A 20,867-nucleotide genomic window follows, 5' to 3' on the forward strand; every position below is an offset into this window, starting at 1 on the left:
ATGAAGGTCTAGAAGATGACCAACTCAAACAGCAGCAATAGATGAGCAATTGTCTCTGACTTTACATCTACAGGGTGGACCAACTAGGTAGGAGTGTCTAATACAGTGGACAGTGAGTGGACACAGTATTTAAAAACTCCAGCAGCGCTGCTGTGTCTTATCCACTCATACCAGCACAACACACATTAACACACCACCACCATGTCATTGTCACTGCAGTGTTGAGAATCATCCACCATCTAAATAATACCTGCTCTGTGGTGGTCCTGTGTGGGTCCTGACCATTGAAGAACAGGGTGAAAGCAGGCTAAAAAAAGCATGCAGAGGAACAGATGGACTACAGTCAGTAATTGTAGAACCTCAAAGTGCTTCTATATGGTAAGTGGAGCTGATAAAATGCACAATGTGTGTAGAAACAAGGAGGTGGTTTTAATGTTATAACTAATAAGTGTACATTTCAATTTTGTCACTGTCCAGTACATACATAAATTGAGAGTCACTAACTGCATGTTCTGTTATATATTTTTGTAGCTCTGTGTCTTTGGAAAGTGAAAGAATGTTTATTAGATCAAGTTATGACTGCAGATTTAAATTAATCCATCTGAATTCCCATGTGTTCAAGACATCAGACACATTTTTTGCTGATGCTGGTTGTTTGCATTACCATTCTGAAAGCTGAGGTTTAGATAAATGATGATAACATTAGCCTCTCATAAAACGTGTAAAATGGTTACATTAAGTGGAAAAAGAGCTACTTTACTGCACACTAAATGATCCAAGTGATTTAACAGCCAGAAATCCTGGGCTGCTTGGGTTGGCATGCAGAAGTGGTGCATACGCTTTTCTAGCTGCACATGGGAAATAGCCAGTGAAGGAGCAACTGAGGACTACAGTTTACTGCAGCTTCATAAAAAGACAGAAAAATGTTTGTTAGCTCACTATAAGCAATAACCTTTATACCCACGTAATATAAATTACTTAATATATATCATTTTGTTTTATATTAAAAACTAATATATTAATATACCAGATCTAGCTACTCTGTAGTTGTTTCTCCCTTGTTTTAAGAACTGTTGAGTGGGGCTAAACATTGTCAAATGGAAAAGGGGGCATGCCACAGGCTTACCATTTACAAACAAGATGTATTGAATTCGGTGGGCTGAACTCTAAACAGCATTCTGTGCCTGCAAGCTTTATGCATGATCAAACTCGTCAGGTATTTACCTATCATATGTCAACTCTTTATTTTCCATTTATTTCAGTGCTTTGAGACTTTGGCAGCACCGTTTTCCAGATTTCTCTTTGCTTATTTTGCCCCTAAGTGTAGTTACAAGACACGCTCTGTGCTATTTCACTGAGTTCATGAGGATAATTTCTGTCTTTTTAAATTTGACATGTGGAAAATACCATTCAGAGACTGTAATATACACTGTGTTGCCAATTATTATATTTCATCAGGGTTTATTGGGTACAGAATAGTTGCTGGAGTTTTCAGTATTGTGTGCTCTTACTGGTCTACTTATTAGACACCCACTGCCAGTGAACAACTATAGGTTATTGCATTAGTGTAGATTTTGTTGTATTCCATATAATTCTTTTTTACCACAACACGCCTTTGGTTGGCTTTTTTTGTTTGCCACAAAGTTCCCATCTGTCTGTGTAAAAGGTGGTTGGAAGATGAGACATAGCTACACATATGTTCTTAACAAGAACTGTACATTTAAAGTGCACATTTGCAAGAAATAAACCTGCTTGATTTTAAGTGATTTTAATTAGTTGGGGACTTTTCACGTTCTTGTTTAATACAAACACTTCAGCTCCTCAACATTCTGGGGTCTTGGTGTCTGGATTGCAGACAGGCCAGTCTAGCACCTGCAGTATTAGTAAAAGTCAAACTGATGTAACACAGACATTTAATATTATCACCTTTCCCCTGGTGCATACAGATTTCTCCAGATTGTCTGAATGTTTTAATAATATTATGGATTGTAGATGTGAAATCCATAATTTTCTTGCAATTGTGCTTTGAGAACCATTATTCATAAACTACTGGACTTTTGCTGTATTGTGAACTTTAACCCATCCTTGATTGTAAACAACTGAGCCTTTTGGTAACATTTAATTTATTCCCAACTGCTGAACTGTTCTTAGTTTGTCCTGTCGCAACTTTTTTGAAATGTGTTGCAGGCTCCAAATTAGGAATTTAATAGGATAAGACGTTAACTTTACTTACTGTCCTAACTGTTTTATAATTGGCTATGTACAGACAAACAAAAGCAGTGTTTGGAAAGAAATAATGAAAAAAGTATCCTCTTAACAACAAGATCCTTATATGTTCTGTCAGATTGGATGGTGAGCATCTCTGAACTGTCATCTTCAGGGTTCTCCAGAGACGTTCTTGGTTTGGTTCTTGCTTTGGGTCACTGACACATTCCTTCAAGGATGTTTCTGTATTTGGCTTCATGTGTCTCTCAGTTTCTACCAGTCTTATTCTCCATGTCATTGAGAAGCACCTCATAACATGATGCTGCTACCACCATGTTTCATCATAGGGGTGTTTGGCCAGGTCTGTTTTTTGGCAGACATAACGTTTGGTGTCCTGCCCAAAGAGTAAAATTTTATTTCACATGCTCTTAAGCAAACTCCAGTCTCAGCAGTTCTCCTGTCTTGCCACTCTTTCATAAATGCCTTATTCCTAGAGTGCTGCAGATATTATTTTTCATCCAACAGCTTTTTCAGTTTCTGAAAGCTCTTTTAGAGTTTTAAAGTTCATTTATTTTTTTCCCTCTACATTTAACTGCATGTGATTGGTGTACACTCTAATAAGGCCAATTCATGGAGGTGCAAAGTAGATGTAGAAGTAGATGTACCTAATAAATTGCAACAAAGTTTATAATGTGTTTTAACTTCACCATTTGAAATGTATATTGTACTGCAAATAAATTTGGCATCAAAATATGTATGTCAGTGTTTTAATTATATCTCCTTATACATAAAGTTACAGTTTAAGAGAAAAGTGTACATACACACAAATGTTAAGCCTTAAGTCTCCTGAAACGGTTCATCATCAGTGATTGAATAATTGGAACACATATTTCTTTGTCCAAAACTTGCATAGGTTTAGGTTCTCTACAAGTTTCTTAGGGTTTTCCTAAAATATGATGGGACAAAAATATACATGCAGCAAATTAGAAAATTAGGCTGGCTGAGAAGAGAGTGGCTTTAACTTTGTGGCATGACCTTTTAATTTGTGATTGTGATCATACAACTGTGTATATTTAGCAAGAATCAGCTTTGCCCTTGTAAGTAGGGCTAGTATGCCTGCACACATTAGAACGCATACACTATCGGTACATTATGTAACAGAAATCATTACTTACCAGACTCTAATAAGTGTGTCATTTTTGGACTTTTAAGAAGGGGCAGAGTTGTAGAAGGAGTATATCCTGTCACTTCCTGCTGCATTGTGTAACATGTTTTTTAGAAACTCGAGTTGGATATTAAGGTATTCAGTAAGAAAGTTACTTCTTGCCATAGTACTCTTCCATGCTGCAAAATAAGAAGACAGAGTTGTTGCCATCCCATGCTTTTTTCCCACACTTCCAGCTCACTGCCCATCTCCTGCCTGCCAAGCTCACACAGCATGCGCTGCCAAAAAGGTGCCTGAAGCAGCCAAATGCCAATTTGGTTTTAAAAATGATTGAGCACAACTCCAGAGTTAGGCTGTCGTGTCAACATATTGGACATTAGCTGGCCTCAGGCCTGTAGGTGAATACACAAGGCGTCTGTCCTGTCCACACAGGTGGAGGATAGTTGCTCTTCAGTAGCCTGTGGTTTGTGTTAACTTTGTTAAAAACACAAAAGCAAAAGCATAATTAAGATTTTAATTCATTCATATTTAATTTTACAGAGCATCATTTCAGCAAAGAACTAAAAGTTCAGCTGGATTGTGTCCAGGATTGAGCAGTAACGTTTTAAGAAAAAGTATTTTCATATTTTGCTTATATATAGTATTTTGCCATTCATGAGTCAGCAGAGTGGTGCAGCTGGTAGAGTGGGTGCTGCAAAGTAATGTGATTCTTGAGAACCTGAGATTTTATTATGTTCTTCCCATGTCTGTATGGCTTTCTTCTGGTTTCTCCATTTTCATTTTACCTTTCAAAAACAGACAGAAGGTGAGCTGGCTGCTCTAAATCCTGTGTGATAGTGAGTCCTTGTGCAAGTCCTGTGCTGCCCTGGTATCTTACCTAATTATTAGTGTTTTAACAATGCTAATAGCCTTGGATCATTGATTGTTAGACCTTCATATTTAATGGGCCTTTTTTCCATGTTTTAAACAGCATTCCCTCAAATGACATCCCCAGAACCATTCCTGCAGGTTCACACATAGAAAATTAAGCTTTCTTTTTAAAATATATTCTTAAAATATTTTTACCAGATAAGATAGGATAAGATAGCCTTTGACTGAGAAACAGCTTCTTCTGTGACCTCAATCACTCCTCCCCACCCCTCAAAGACTGTGAACTTGAACACTGCGTATTTGCACATCTACATACAACAATTTTCTCACCCAAGCATTTTTTAAATTAAACTGGTATCTCCACAGAGCACAGTCACTTTATGTATTCACCCATAATTTATTTTATTTATCTTGAAATCCATACTTGTACCATAATTGTACTGGTTATTTTGTGTAGTGGTTCATCCTGTGTAAATATCCACATGTTTATGTAAATACTTTTTCTTCTTCTTTTTATCTTTTGAAGTGTCAAACTAAATTTCATTGTATGCAAGTATAATGACAAATAAAGGTTCTTCTTCTTCTTCATTATCATACAGGGGAAAATTTGCAATGTTACAGCAGCTTCAAGAGTATAAACATGTTAATATAAATGTTTACACATATATTTAAAAAAATACTGATACTTTGTCCAACCCTTTTCCCAGTGTTGAAAACCCTTTTATATATATATATATATATATATAAAAAATTACTGATACTCTCTCCAACTCTTAGGTGTGTAGGTTATGCATTGACTCAGTAGTAAATAAATGTTGCCTGTTTTTTTTTCACTACACAGATGAGTGAGTCTCATTTCTTATTATAGACAAGGTAAAGGCAGATATTTCTTACTGAAACTTCAGTGTTTAGAGGCTACACTATATACAGTGCATTCGGCCCCTTGGCTTTTCTATTTTTATCCATCAAGTTACATGTTTAAAACATTTTAGAGTTTTTCCGAAATACTTAAAAAATCAAAAACTGAATTCATTTATTAATATAAAAGTATTCAGGCCCTGAAAATAATTAAAATTAGCCTCCACCACTATATACACAGACAAAACACACACAACAACAACAACAGAGGAAGAATTTAAAGTCACAGTTTCACCTTTTTAATCTCAGGTAGTTAATAAATGTATTAAATACACTTAAGGTTTCTTTCCAACCCTTTTTTTAGTAAATTAAGTTTTGCATTTTAATTAAAGATGCAACACCTTAGGCAGAAAAGCTTCTTATAACAAAGCAATAGACTTTAAAAAATGTACATGTACATTAAATACAAAAATATACAGTATATTCACAATACATTTACAATGACCAGTTTATACAATTACAACTTTCTATAAAAAGTAATTTAAATTAACTTCCAGATCAAGTTTTCCAGAGAAAGCTCAATGAGTCCTGATAGTGTCGATGTTTCTGTGTGTTTGTTTGGTGGAGCGTTTCTTCTGATGTGAAACTGTAGGAGATTCTGTAGTCTTCATAAATTACACAATGATTTGGCATGTAGGCCCAAAATCATGCCGTGTCCAGTGGCACCAAGATGTTTTTCCTGTTGAGTTGTTCCAGTTCACATGCCTACAGAAAAAAAAAAAAACAAGTACACGATTAACACTTATGGTCTCTTTTGGTCATTAATTGTGAAGGTATTTTTGAAAGGAGTTTCATTTTAATGAACAGATCCCGTGTAAACACTGCACACCATAAATATGCCAACCTTAACTGTTGTGATATAAAGACTGGAGGACATAAAGTATCAAAGACAGAAGCAGAATGAGACTGTAAGCTGTAAAGCTTTCCCTGAAGCACCTCTGTCTGACAGTTACAGTATTCATTTCATGTTTTACACACATATACATTCCACGCTCGGGGACATGTTATAGCACTGTGCCCGTACAACAGCGATTCAAAACAAACAAACCGAGCGAAGCTAACAGCTCAACATTGATATTGCCAGCCTTTACACTCACAGCCTGTACGTTAAAACAGTATGGTTTTTATAGCAGTAATAAGTCTTTAAAAAATGTGTAACAAGGTGACATAAGAATACCCATAAATAATGACATTTATAAGAGGTGTCAGTCAGTTTTTATCAAAACAACAGAATTATTGTTATTCTTGTAGTGTCTTACTCATATTTTGCAAGCAAATAATCCAGTATATGTTTAGGTTCTATAAACATAAGGAAAGAAAAACAGAGGCAACAACTCAAATTTAAATCTGGATTTTTAGGTGGTTGAATTTGTTAGCTTCAGTTTCCTTAAACATTTCAAGTCATTTGAGTTCTTTCCTTTATGAGACAGCCCTTTATTTAACAAGAATATCATCCTCACCATGAACGGCCAACAGCACCTTCATTTCTGAATTACTCTAGTTTGCAGATATTTGTAGTCTTGTCTAGTTAAATTATTTTCTTCAGTAGGTGTCAGCTTGGGTGTATTGACTTTTGTTAATGTACACATTAATTAACAATGTAGTTACCTGGAAATTGTACCCGCTTCTTGACCTGGTAAACTGCCATGCCAGTCTATTATGCTATTATGGATTTAAACTTGGGGAAGATTTCCCTACCCTACCTGGTAAATGTTGGTAAACGTACAAGGTGTTTTGGTCTAATCAGACCAAATCAATGCTGTTACTCAGTAACTGAAGTCATGTGATTAGCACTTACTTGCTAATGTCTTGTCAAGGTCAGCAATGAAGTCTTCCAGTTCTTTGGTGTCACCAAGTTTAGCTGTAAGAATATTACAAAATGAGTTAAAAAAAACAATCAACAAACTATGTTTAACGTGTACAGATTTAAAGCTTGTGACTCACGTTTAGGTGACATGACTGAAGGACTAAGAGTTAAAGGAGAGAACACTGTGGGGGAGTTGAGCTTCTCATCGCTGAAGCTATAGCTGTTCCTGTTGAGAGATTCTGCACCTGTTCCATAAATGGAAAACATGAGGGTGGTTAAACATACATTTCCTCCTGTGTGGGCATTCACTAAAGATGAACATGCCTTTCCTTCACCCCCACAGCATACAAAACTTTCAACTACCTTGTATCTTAACTGTTTTAAGCAAAACTATCATAATATACTAACAACAGGACTATACAGGGCTGTGAGATAATGGCTAAATATCTAGGCTTTATTTAGATCTTCACCTGTGTGGTAATCAAGAAAATGCTATTTGGCAGCTGGTTCCTTTGTAGTGTTGTTGCTGGAGGTGGGAACCCCCTGTGAATTAACCGACTCTTTTTACTGAACCAGGTGTTTTTGTGTTACTCATAACTTTGTAGCAACTACCTTTGGAACAGTTTGTAATAAACCGCTTTGTTAAACATTGGTTTTTATATAACTGAACTATTTCCGAAACACAACATGGAAGGTTTTATACCTTTCCTGCATCTGTGTGGTTGAAGGTCCTGTCTCTTTTTATCATATTAGATTCAACATAAAGGGTGTGACTAAAAGATGTATAGCTGACAAAAACAGATGTTTCTAAACAATGTTTTTAAGACATTGGAAAGAATTAAACAGCAGGGTTAATAGATATATCATAAATACAAATGATATGTCATATATCTTAAATATCATTCATATACATTTCCCAACCTATACTATTTCACTCGACTTTCATCTCTCAGGTGCTGGAAGTAGCCCATAGGCTTTAAGTTGAGAACCACTGACTTAAAGTACTAGCTGTTCTACTGCTGACCATCATGGCTTTCATCCTGTGGATTATGGGGCTATTTGCTGGCTCCCGGAGGTGGGGTCGGTACTATAAGCCTATTATCATCATCTATGAATGTGAGAGCAGCTTTGGTCTCTGTGTGGCCATTTGCATCCCAGCTAATACAATGGTTGAGAAGAACCTCTGTATCACGTAAGAATTCCGTCCACTGTTGGATTTGTTTATTAAAAGCCACAAGTCAGAGTAAGCTTGCTTCTATCTGTGTAAAGTAACTCAACCCTGGCATGTTTACCCACTGTTGTCCTATTTCACACCTGACGTTGTTACAGAAAGACAAGTGAGTTTGCAAGTAACATAATAAAGGTTGTATTTATTCCATGAATTTCAAGCTCCTTAAAATCTGACTGGTTCCTTTATCACTAGCTGTATAAATTCATTGTTTTTGTACACCTAGCTTTGCCCTGTGGAAATCTAAAACTTATTTTGCACTGTTGATACATTTAAGTATTTAATGACTTAAGTACAAACATGAGTGTTGAAATTGATACCCCATTTTCTCCAGAGTGCCTATTAAACCTACTAATACACTTAATCATCCTGTGCTGAGGTTCAGGCTTTCCATGCACTACTGCACTTTCTCTAAAGCTTTTAATTCAATGCTGCCTGCCAGTCTGTGTGTGCCTTGACCAAGGAGTCTCACAAACTATCAGTGCCCCCTCTGACACATGAGCAATCACTGTCACAGAGAGCCGTACGATGAGACACTATGTTGCTCTGTGATTTCCCCACATTAAGGCACCTCAACCCCCTTCCCTCTGACAACTGTGTCTGTCAACTCAAGAGCTGGAGATCTCAGTGGTAATGAGTGGTGAGCACCACCTCAAAAATGGAATATTATCTGCATCAGTATGACATCATCAAACAAGCCAGCTTTTGACTGATGGAACTTTAATAAATGGAGAACAAAACTATGCAAAGCAAATCTTTTGCCCCCACAAATGTTTAAAAATGGCTTGTGTATGACATTCACTGCAGCTTCATTTAGACTGTGTGTGGTTATAAAAGCTGCCCACAGACATTTCGCTGGGTGTGGGTGAGTGTGTGTGAGTGTGTGCTTGTGTATGTGTAGATGTGAGACACGTGCCACATATGTGATTTGAATTTTATACCAATCAGATGGAAATCAACCTTGTATCATTTGCCTGCAAAATCAGCCATAAACATTTTTACTTCCTTATCCTCATTTCGGTTAGGTGGGTGGTTTACCAAGCTATGATAAAATGATATAGATACATTACATTTTAGGATACATCTTGTGGTATTAAGTCAAGGCTGGGCTAATAGTAATAGACCAGGGGCCATGAGTTAGATTTTTTATCAGGGGCCACATATTCCAGACACCCCACCCACCCCAGCTCGAATCTAAAAGTCAAGTATATGATTATTTATTACAGCAAAAGGTGTGTCGCGAGATAAACGCTAACTAAACTTCCATTTCCGATCTGACACACCCTGCGCTATCTTGTAGAAGTAATCACCTGTATGTAGTAATGCATGCCGTTATATTGATCTATTTATCACAGATTCAATAGAATTAAGATGTTATTGGGAACAGTCTGTCATGAGTTAGCTCCGTTCTACAATCTCTGCCCATATTCTAACCCTAGGTCTCTGAGACCATGATCCTCTTCAATTATATAATTAACCAAGGAGCCTTGTTATACAATATTTCCATTTCCATGGTTAATATTTGTCTTTCAGATAGGTTGTTTAGGTTGTTTTATGGTCTTAGCTGAAGTTAAAGGTTGACTGGGTGACTCCAGTTACTCTGGTTTCCTTCCAAAAGGTGTTCAAACTGCTCTGTGTGTCCAGTGTGTATTCCTGACCTTGTGCTCAGTGTTTCTGGATGACCAGGTTTTTGGGTGATTTTTAGTTACCCTGACCAGTTACTCTGGTTTTCTTTCAGAAGGTGAACAAACTTCTTTAAAGTGTGTGTCCTGACGTTGTGCTCGGTGTTTCTGGATGACCAGGTTGATCACCATGGGTGATGCAGCCACTTCGCCTTAAAAAGTGCCCCACATACACTGTAATCACTAACTCTTTCTAGAACATTACAGGGGCATTACAGGGGCTGGGGCAGTTGTAGCCTAGTGGTTAAGGTACTGGACTAATAATCCAAAGGTCACTGGTTCAAGCCCCACCACTGCCAGGTTGCCACTGTTGGGCCCTTGAACAAGGCCCTTAACCCTCAATTAGACAAAATACTAATATTATATTATATTACATTATATAATATATATTATATACTAATATTATACTAATACTAATATACTCTCACAGTACTGTAAGTCGCTTTGGATAAAGGCATCTCCTAAATGCCAACATGTAAACGTAACATTACATAATAGTGGGTTATAGGTTGTAGAATGTGAGCAGGTGTGGAACTCACTCTCTGAATCGCTGATCCCGCTGTCACTGATACTTGCACTGCTCCTCCTTTTCATCGTCTTCAAGTGTTCATCATATCTGAAATGTCTCTTCTCGAATGGAGAGGTGAAATCCTCTATCACTGCATCAAACTCACACAGCACTGCGTTTAGGTCGTCATCCTCCTCAATGAAGGCTGAAACAGTGACAGGAACAGATCTTAGACCTCATGTTGATCAGTGCAACACGTGTGTGGAACATTTATTAACATCATGTTTTACACTGGTGACATTCATGACAGAAACGGTAGTTACTGGTTACACAAGATTCATCAGTTCACAAGTTTATTGTCAAACAGTCGTGGACAATTCTGTATCTCCAATTCACCTGACTGCACGTCTTTGGACTGTGTGTGTACAGACACGGGGAGAACATGCAAACTCCACACAGAAATGACCCGGACCGCTCCACCTGGGGACAGTGGCGGTTCTAGACCATGTGAGGTGGGGGGGCCAGGCAGGGGCCAGAGGCTATGTTAGAGGGGCCAATTACTTTCTGCCCAAATGTGCATTGTGGGCATTAAGAGGAAACAGTCGATATTCAATAGAATTCAACATTTTATTTATGCAGTTTTCAGTCTACATTTTCTTGAGTTTGATGTAAACAGATCAACAAAGAATCACCATTTAAGGCATTTGCTCTGCTTAAATGTCATTTATTCAGTCCTTTTCTTTTTCATATTCAATTTGAGTTACATATACTGTATTCCTAGGGGGGCCAAGCTGGTTGTCACAGGGGCACTGGCCCCTGCTGCCCCTGGGTAGCACTGTCGCCTCACAGCAAGAAGGTCCTGGGTTCAAACCCCCGGGTGGAGCGATCGCTCCACCCGGGGGTTTGAACCCAGGACCTTCTTGCTGTGAGGCGACAGTGCTACCCACTGAGCAAATAAACCAGCATTGATCTGTAAATGATGTCAGATTATTGTGGCTAAAGAAGTTAATTAGGTGAACTTACATTTGTTTGTAGACTTTATCTTTGGTGACTTCATTCTTCTGTGGTTATCCTAGCGCAATTTCTAACTATCCAACGTGAACTTTCTTCTCACTTTGCACTTTCTCTCTGCGTGTACACGCGTGCGTGCGTGTGTGTGTGTGTGTGTGTGTTAGCGCTCTTTATGCTCTGAGCTGCGCCACTTTGCTTTTAAATATTCCCCCACACCACGCTGGTGGGCGGAGTCAGGGCGGAGTCAGGGGGGCGGGGACGCGCGTCAGTGCTCATGGCTACGTGCCATAGCGCATTCTTCTCTAATACACCCAGCATACTGTTTCACATACTATTTAATAAGCTAAGGGCCAGGCGTCACTGCTACAACTATGTGCTTGTAAACAGCTCTCATTTCACATCTTCTTTATTTGAAGGCATTCAGCAGACTGGTGTAACTGGATCATTTTAACTAATACAATTTAAGCAAGTGATGGTTAAGGGCCTTGCTCAAGGGCAGCCCCGGTTCTGGACTGCTTTGCTTGGGGGGGCAAAGACACAATTTGGGGGGGCAATGCCCGCCTCAGCCCCCCCTAGCCCCGGTTCTGGACTGCTTTGCTTGGGGGGGCAAAGACACAATTTGGGGGGGCAATGCCCCCCTCAGCCCCCCCCTAGCGCCGGCCCTGCTCAAGGGCCCAACATTGGCAATCTGGCAGTAGTGTGGCTTGAACCAGCAACCTTATGAGCACCGGGCTATTACTGTCCTGTAACATTGGGCTCAAGGCAAAAGATACAGCCTGGGAGCCAGCTCATAACCGGGCACCACACACTCCTACATTTACTTACTTACTCACACCCAGGGCGTGGAGCAAACTAAAAGTAAATCCAAAGAGAATATGCCAAACTCCTCATAGACTGACCATGCAATACCCTTGGTACAAGCTGCCACAATGCTGTTTGTTTGTTTATTAGGATTTTAATGTCATGTTTTACACTTTGGTTACATTCATGACAGGAACGGTAGTTACTCATTACACAAGGTTCATCAGTTCACAAGGTTATATATCGAACACAGTCCAATTCACCTCACTTGCATGTCTTTGGACTGTGGGAGGAAGCCCTGGAGGAGCACCTGGAGGAAACCCACACGGACACAGGGAGAACATGCAAACTCCACACAGAAAGGACCCGGACCGCCCCACCAGGACCTTCTTGCTGTGAGGCGACAGTGCTACCCACTTAGCCACCGTGCCGTCCTGCCACAATGCTGTCTTTCATTGGTTTAGGACCACATATGAACTTGCTCACAGATTGTGAATATTAAGTGAGATTAAAAAAAAAAGTGTTAGGCTGCCACTAGCTTTGTTGTACAGGAAATATGTACACAAAATAAACAACAAAAAACACACACACACACACACATATTTCATAACAAAATGGCTTTATTGATGCTCAGATGCTGAGTCAGGTCCTTGCTAGACTTCTTCCAGTCTCTCGAAAAAGAATCTCTGAGAAACTTTTTGTCAGATTTTGATCTTTTTCCCTCTCCTGATTCATTAAATTTCTGTATAACAGCTAAAATACCACATCTTGAGTATCCAGCATGTTTGCTGATTTCCTTTTAAGAATGCTGAGGCAAAATTATGATTTTATGTCTCTCAAATTTTGTAATTCTTGGCATTTTGAATGTTATGATGTATACATTTTAGCAAAGCTTGACTGCTTATTAGCAAAGCTTAGCTGAAGTTAAAGGTTGACTGGGTGACTCCAGTTACTGGGTGACAGGTTTCCTTCCAAAAGGTGTTCAAACTGCTCTAAAGTGTGTGTCCAGTGTGTATTCCTGACCTTGTGCTCAGTGTTTCTGGATGACCAAGTTTTGGGGTTTTTTTTAGTGACCCTGATACTAGTTTTTTTTTCTGTTTCTGTTGTAATACTGAATAATGGTTTTATTAAGACACTTCGACATAATTATGTATGGTCATTATACCATTGCTAAAACAATTGTGGACTTTTGCACCACTACTGTAGTGTAAACTGTTTACTTCAATTAGAATAAGTTTTATTGTAAATTTGGTTTTACAGTGACATCTAGTGGTGTTGCTAGAAATGACACTTACGCTTGCTTATACTGGATTTTAGAACCCACAGAGAAACATTTGTGGCATGTGAAGGTATTTTTAAAGGTGGGATAAAAAAAAGAAAAGAATGATGTAGATCCTTTGATGTGGGTGGGAACTCAAGGGTTCAGCTGTTCACTAATGACTCTCCCTGAGGTGTAAAATAAAGCACGTTGTGTGTTTGGTTTCACAGGTAGACAAATGGTAAAACAAGACTTGTTTGAGGTAGCACTTTGCAGATGGCTTTTATAGCTGCAGTGTAAAAGAATAGCAATCATGGTCACATAAGGCAACAAATCTAACACTCATGTTAAAAGTCTGCTTAGCACATGGTTTAAAATAATGTGATTGACATTTATTGCCTAATTTTGTACAGATAATATTTATCCAGGCCTCTAAAAGACCAAAACTATAATAGCAAAACCATCAGACAAGTAGTGATAAAATGACCAAACAAAAAAGAAAACCAGTACACATGAATTTTAGTCAGACCATTTTTGTTTGTTTATTGTTTGTTTATTAGGATTTTAACGTCATGTTTTACACTTTTGTTATATTCATGACAGGAACGGTAGTTATTCATTACACAAGATTCATCAGTTCACAAGGTTATATTAAACACAGTCATGGACAATTTTGTATCTCCAATTCACCTCACTTGCATGTCTTCGGACTGTGGGAGGAAACCGGAGCTCCTGGAGGAAACCCACACGGACACGGGGAGAACATGCAAACTCCACACAGAAAGGACCCGGACCGCCCCACCTGGGGATCGAACCCAGGACCATCTTGCTGTGAGGTGACAGTGCTACCCACTTAGCCATCATGCCGCCCGACCATTTTTGTAATGCTGGGATTTGTATCCATTAAACTTACATCTGCTTTGCAAATATTTTTACTACCTGTTGTGCCACAGTGATCCATCATATCATTGTTTGTATTTACTGTTGTATGGTCGTAGTTTAACATTCTCTGTAGTAAATTATGTTTTGGTTGTTTTTGGTCTTCCTATTTTAAACAAAATCATGTGAATTCACGGAATGTAACAAATACTGCAAACAGCATAGAATTCAAAATTACAGTAAATATTTGTTTACGCACTTGACCACAAGTTGAAACCAACATTACACCATAGCCACCTGTCCATCCTTCTATGGTCTGGTATGGCATGATATGAACTAGAACATTTAATTTCTTTTCACCTTGCATTTTAAATATTTAGGATTTAAGGTTAATTGTAGTTGAATATACTATTTACTATGTAGGAATTGCTATCCATTTGGTATAAATTTTAGTCACCCTAAATAAATGCTTAAAAAATAAAATGACAGTTTGTGGTAGTATTAAAATCTGTACTGTTTTGTAACCGGCTCTGTAATGTATTACTAGCAGTCTGGTAGTAGTGCAACAGAAATCATCATTCACTTGCTCGCATCACAATGTTTTTCAAATACTTTTGGCATTATTTAACATTTTCCACTACTAACAAACTCTATATGTGATGGTTTCACCCTTTAGTGTTATTTAATTTGAGGTATGCAAACATTTCCAGTCTGGGATGTTGACATTTCGCTTGTGGTACAGCTTAAGGAATAAATAAACACATTTTAAAAGCTGTTTTACTGAGATGCATTTTGTGTGGAATCAAAAATGTGGAAACTTTTAGCATTCGGTTTAGCTGAATAGCTGTTACGCTAACCATGCCAAGACTTCTAAAACTGTAAACCTTGTACCAATAAATGGTCAAGAGCAAAAAGTAAAACACCTGAAAACTCAAAACCCAACCTGTCGATCTTTAGGACCCTTAAAGCAGTTCTATAAGGCCACAGTAAAAGCAAAAACAGTAATTCTTCTCATCTGGCTTTAAGGTCAGCTGGGTTGAGGTGTTTTCACCTTGCTGTTTCAGCCTCAGAAGCTTGTGATTCTTCAGCTTGTGGGCTTATGTAAGGAAAATAGCATGCACATGCTCTTCCTCAGCAGGGTCTTTAGCAGATGTCTCAAACAGCGGAAAATTATAGTTATTCGGCAGTCGCTGAGCCAGTGAGGTGGAAACCTCTTGTCTTAGGTCACATTTGTTTCCCACCAATATATGGGGCACCTTCAGAGCAGAGTGGCGTCTACATTCCTCAATCCACTCTGGCTTGCTTTCAAATGAAGCCAGATTGCTCACATCATATACAAATATGACACCATGTACACTGCAGTAGTAATGTTCCACCAAAACGCTTCTGTCCTGCCGTGTCCCAGATCTGCACCTAAAAATACAGTGAAATACTTTTGGAACATTTAGGAAGAAAACTGCTCTGCTACTTAGAAGAGTGGTGAAATATAGTGCAATATTTTAATACAAATATTGTATAGTAACATTTGTTAAGATAAGAAAACAATGGAGCCAGATAATGACAAACATGTTCCCACTTATTTCAATACAACTATATTTTTACCAGTAAAATAAGATTTTGTTTTCCTATTTCTGGTTCAAAAGTAGATTAGTGTGTAACTATGATGTTATAAAAGTTCTACCTTGGTTCGGGACTTACGATGTTAATATATTGCAATATTGGTATTTCACTTTTGCATTTTTACTCTGGTGTCTCTGGTGTCCTTAATTAACCCTAGTTACCAAATTATTTTGGACTATTTTTAATGTTCATATGTGTATATTATAAATATAAATATGTATATGTGCTGCACACAAGCCTAAAATGACCATACACTGGGGGTTTGGTTGGATGCCAGAGAATGCTACCTGTCTCAATGCATAGTGTATGCATAATGCTGTAGGTTTTAAATGTTGCTTATAGTTGCTTTGAATGAACTTGATTCAGATGTAAATGTGTTTTATGAGTGAGGTTTTCTTTTAATAGGACAATATTTGAAAATAACCTAAATAGCGCATATACAGTATATCCCATTAATTAGGAATTATGTCATACTTTTGGTCAAATTTTTGGTCCAGTTTTGTTGTGGTTACAGGTATAAACGTGACGTTTTAATTTCGATTCTCGATCTGTGCCAGGATATTTTTAGAAATTTATTGGACCTTAATACACCCATCATATCTAAATTAAATTGAGTTACACTACTTTTACAATCTAATACAAAAAAGTAGAAAAATCACAACAAAGTACACATTAGTAGTTTATTTCTATGTGTAATAAAAAAACAATCACAAGTAAAACCCCACAATACATTATATTTCATGATGACTGACTAAATAAATAGTTTAAACTTAATCTTTAAACTTAAGCTTTTATTTAAGATTCATTTTTATAAATACCCTCTACATTAATTTTATAAATTACATGATGTATCTCATCATTTCTCAAACATACAAATAAATAGCAAAACATTGGAAGGCAGCATGATGACACAAGAAGGTAGTGTTGAAGTCCAAAATTGTGTAGTGACATCACAGACATAAATCCTACAATTTGTAAATGTGTAAAAACATTATGATGTTAACATATGCATACGAATTAATACAACCACAACTTACAAGACAATGTATAACTTAACATCAATACTGCTTTTCTCCAGTTCTTAAACAAACATACAATAACAGTTCTTTATTGAATTGCCATTATGATCCTGAGAAAATAATTTCAGCTACAATTTGCTTATGATGTTTAATTTTACAGTACACAGTTTCACTATGTATCAAGACATGATACATTGTGATGCTTGGAAATGTGACATATTAGGTACATTAGATATCATGTTTATTAATTAGGCCATATGATGCAGATGCAGTGTAGCTTGTTAATGGCTCAGTGGTTATGGGACAGGATCAGGAAGTCAAGGGTTCAAACCAGACTGACCAACCTAGCCCTCAGTTGCTTGGTCTGTTTTGCAAAATAATTTAAATAAAAAAAACATCTCCCAAATGCTTCATGATAAATGTAAATTAAATGTAACTGACAGATACAGAGTAATTGGGATCATTGTGTCCTGCTTGGCTTTAAAACTGCAGATGTATTTTACATTTTAACAAACTTAAACCACTATGTATGATATGTATTCGTTGCACGGCAGCACTGGGTGAAAAAGCATGTGGCCAAGCTATTAGCCCTTGGTGCTAATTGATGGGAAAAGTACCTGGTATTAATCTTTTACGCCAGTGGTCCCCAACCACCGGGCCGCGAACCGGTGCTGGTCTGTGGGTCATTTATTACCGGGCCGCACAGAAGGAATACATAATTAGAGATCGTTACATCAGCAATAAAAACACTACTTTTTTACTGGTGTTATTGTCCCCAATCACCCCTAGGTGGGAGCAGCGTGTTGTTGCAGCGAAAAAAGCTCATTTGTGAGTAGTATTGTTATTCCATTTCAAATCTAGGGTTTGTGAAATTATATCTTATATGAAACCGGTCCTTGGTGCAAAAAAAGGTTGGAGACCGCTGTTTTACGCATCGTTTTGTTTGATCCATGCAGCTTGTTAACCACAGCAAATGTACGGGTTTACAGGTCCCAGCCATACCTTTAAGCTAATATGTAAATATGCACAAAAATGCTGTCATCTTAAAAGTACCATATGTCCTACACTTTAAAAGAATTTCAGTCTTTTAAAGAATGTTAAGTGTTAACTTTGTATTGGGACATATCTTTAAAATTACAGAGGAAAAAAAAGTGCAAGATTTTTTCCAAAAAGTAGCATTCACCAAAATACAACAGATCTCACCGGTGTCAGCCAAATCTACAAATTCCATTTAGGTTTTGCAGCATTTGCAGCTGCAGTTCTTGGAATATTACTTTTTTATTGCCAATTTTATACAGCCACAAAAATGCACATTGTTTTGCTTTGTTAAGCATAAGAAATAATATTTTTGGTCTTTTTGCCTTAATTAAATTTTGTTCAATCAAATGATGAGACTTCAGGAATAAGATCATGGGCTAAGGGTATTGTTACAATAAAACAACAATAAACAAAATTGCTACACTCCTAATAACAATTAAAATTCAAGTAAAGGTGAATTCCAGTCCATAATAATAAAAAGTCCTTAATATCCATTCAGCATTGTTTTATTACCTTATTACAGACCCTGTGTATTTCCAACATACATCCCTGAACTTGAAAGTAAAACACATTCATACAGTGTTTGCTACCAGTTCTCATCAGAAAAAGAGCTTGAACTGCCTGAATCTGAGTCTGCATCAGTCAATCCAAAGTCCCAGTCTACACTGGAGCCACTGTCATCATCCTCTTCACTAATAAAGTTCTGTCCTGAACTAAGGCAAGCTGTGTAAATGCGTGCAGAAAGGCTTATCGAACCAAACGAAGACCCGAACATGGTGACCACGTTTTTCCAAGTGTCTCTAGAGGAGTCATACTCGTGTATGACAAGTCTGTTTTTGTTGTGATGAACAATGGCAAGAGTAAGGAGTAACAGTTTGTTGTTGTGTTGCACCACTTGGTAGTTCAGAGCACTGCTGTCGATGGGTATGTCCACAATGCGCCTCCATTCTCCTCTGACCGGGTTGTACGCCTTCACCACTGGGATGTCGCAAAGACAGATGATCTGGTCCTGAAAGACGCAGGCTTTGTGCAGCTTATTGCGTTTTAACGAGCCACGCTGGAGCCACTGGTTTTTCTTGGGCTCATAGCAGAGTATTCTTCTCTTGTTTACAACGTAAAGTTGCTCATTGACTGTTACAACTTGCATCTTACCTAAGGAATGAGGCAAAGGGGCTATGAACGTCCACTGATTTCTTTGAATGCTGTAACACTCAACTTCCTTGAGTCTGGCATCTGATACAGAATCTCTTCCACCAAGAATGTAAATGTGCCCATTAAGGTACCCTATGTATGAGTGCATTCTTCCAAGCAGTCTCTCAGCCAGCTCTTGCCAGCAGTTCAGCAGAGGATTATACACCCAAAAGTGCTTTGACAGGTGCGACGCTATGTACAGGTTGTTATCTGGGGTGCTACAGACTAAAAATGTTTCCATGGGTGAACGTTTAAAGTTTTGAACGTTTAAATTAATGGCGGGAGACGCCATTGAGTAAATATCTTCCGTGTAAGGATCATAACACATGAAAGGTTCATTGGGTCTTCCAAAGAAAAGCACCATTTCTCTTGCAGTCTTACCAATTCTGTGCTTGGCATGATTTAAAGTCAGAGGTCTATCTCCAGTAGTACTGAAATCTGTGAAATATGAAATGTGTTTGTGTATGAAAGGTTTCGACTTGAGGCTTTCTAAGTATAACCTCTCGTTTTCTGTGAACAAGGACCATCTGACACATTGAAGGATCTGCAATGCATCTTTATCCAGAGGCAGATTATGTTCAATCCACTGAAGTGCCACAGTGCACACCTTGCTTTCACAATCAACATCCAGAAAGTCCAAAGTGAGGATTTCTTTTATTAGTTTCATGTCCAGTTCACACAGCTCTTTCCCACTGGCACTAAGCTTGGCAAAGTGCTTTGCGATGAAGGTCTGAGCTTTGCTTTTCAGGTCTGGATTGTCAAAGGTGTCTGCAAATTTTAAGATCCCAGTGCAGTTAGATAGGTCCAGCCTTCTTGACATGAAATCAGCACAGGCATGTCGGATGTACTCCACCTGCAGCATGTTAGCAGCTGTGTAAAGTCTTTGCACGTTGCTTTCTGTGATTGTCACTTTACCTGTGTAACAGTAGTTAATGATCTGAGCCATGGAGTCTGCATCCACATCGTGAATCGTGATCTTGCTCTGGGTGCTCTCATACAACCCTCCTGTAAACATGCTCTTAAAATAAGGACTTGCTGCTGCCAGAATGTTGCGATTACACTGAAAACGTTTGGCTGTTTCAGTTTTGCTGGAAGATCCTGAAGATCCTGAAGATCCATCCTGATCTGAACCCACCTCGATTGTAACATCAACCAGAAGTTGAGAGTCGTAGAACAATTTCAGTTCTTTCATAAGATTTAATGCATGATCTGAATCCTCTAGCTCCTCTGGACCGCTGAAATAGTTCGCTGTAGCCATTTCCAAGCCTTTTATAGGTATGACACCTCAAACAACTCGATTATATCCACAATGTTAACAATAATAAGGTGAACCCGCATCCAAACTGCACAACGGTCACCGGCTTTCTATTCAGCTAGGCTATCTAATTCATTCCCATATGTAACATAGTAACACGCTCTCTCAACCCAGTAACAGACGTACTTCCTTTGCTTTATAGCGGAGCTATGTTTAAAGAATACATTTTCACTTAATATAACAGTTTATTCTCCATTATAAGAATAAATTATATTTTAGTAAACCTGTATCTACCGCTTGTCGGTTGACTCATCTTTCGGCGATCTAGCGTAGCACGGTGCTATCAAACTTGCTAACAAAAAAGCGCTCAGTACAAGCCACTGATTGGTTAAAATACCAAGCGCTTGATCTT

At 38.2% G+C, this 20,867-nt stretch overlaps 2 protein-coding genes across 2 annotated transcripts; both read right to left on the bottom strand.

Annotated features, from left to right (window-relative positions):
- Positions 1–5,374: 5,374 nt before the first annotated feature.
- rgcc (regulator of cell cycle) lies at positions 5,375–11,558 on the bottom strand. The gene is made up of 5 exons (XM_063005888.1): positions 11,407–11,558; positions 10,415–10,588; positions 7,103–7,210; positions 6,957–7,019; positions 5,375–5,863 (listed from the first exon to the last, which is right to left on the bottom strand). The coding sequence occupies exons 1-5, from the start codon at positions 11,438–11,440 to the stop codon at positions 5,856–5,858; spliced, it is 387 nt and encodes a 128-aa protein (XP_062861958.1). The 5' UTR covers positions 11,441–11,558; the 3' UTR covers positions 5,375–5,855.
- A 6,941-nt stretch (positions 11,559–18,499) lies between these two features.
- kbtbd7 (kelch repeat and BTB (POZ) domain containing 7) lies at positions 18,500–20,473 on the bottom strand. The gene has a single exon (XM_063006486.1). The coding sequence runs from the start codon at positions 20,456–20,458 to the stop codon at positions 18,596–18,598; it is 1,863 nt and encodes a 620-aa protein (XP_062862556.1). The 5' UTR covers positions 20,459–20,473; the 3' UTR covers positions 18,500–18,595.
- Positions 20,474–20,867: the final 394 nt, after the last annotated feature.

Source organism: Trichomycterus rosablanca, chromosome 12 (genome assembly GCF_030014385.1).
Source record: "Trichomycterus rosablanca isolate fTriRos1 chromosome 12, fTriRos1.hap1, whole genome shotgun sequence".
NCBI lineage: Eukaryota > Metazoa > Chordata > Actinopteri > Siluriformes > Trichomycteridae > Trichomycterus > Trichomycterus rosablanca.

Coding starts and splice junctions, on each gene's coding strand:
- kbtbd7 (XM_063006486.1), bottom strand. CDS start 20,458: ATGGCTACAGCGAACTATTTCAGCGGTCCAGAGGAGCTAGAGGATTCA.
- rgcc (XM_063005888.1), bottom strand. CDS start 11,440: ATGAAGTCACCAAAGATAAAGTCTACAAACAAAT. Junction 10,589..11,406: donor GATAAAGTCTACAAACAAAT/GTAAGTTCACCT, acceptor TCACTGTTTCAG/CCTTCATTGAGGAGGATGAC. Junction 7,020..7,102: donor TTCAGTCATGTCACCTAAAC/GTGAGTCACAAG, acceptor ATATTCTTACAG/CTAAACTTGGTGACACCAAA.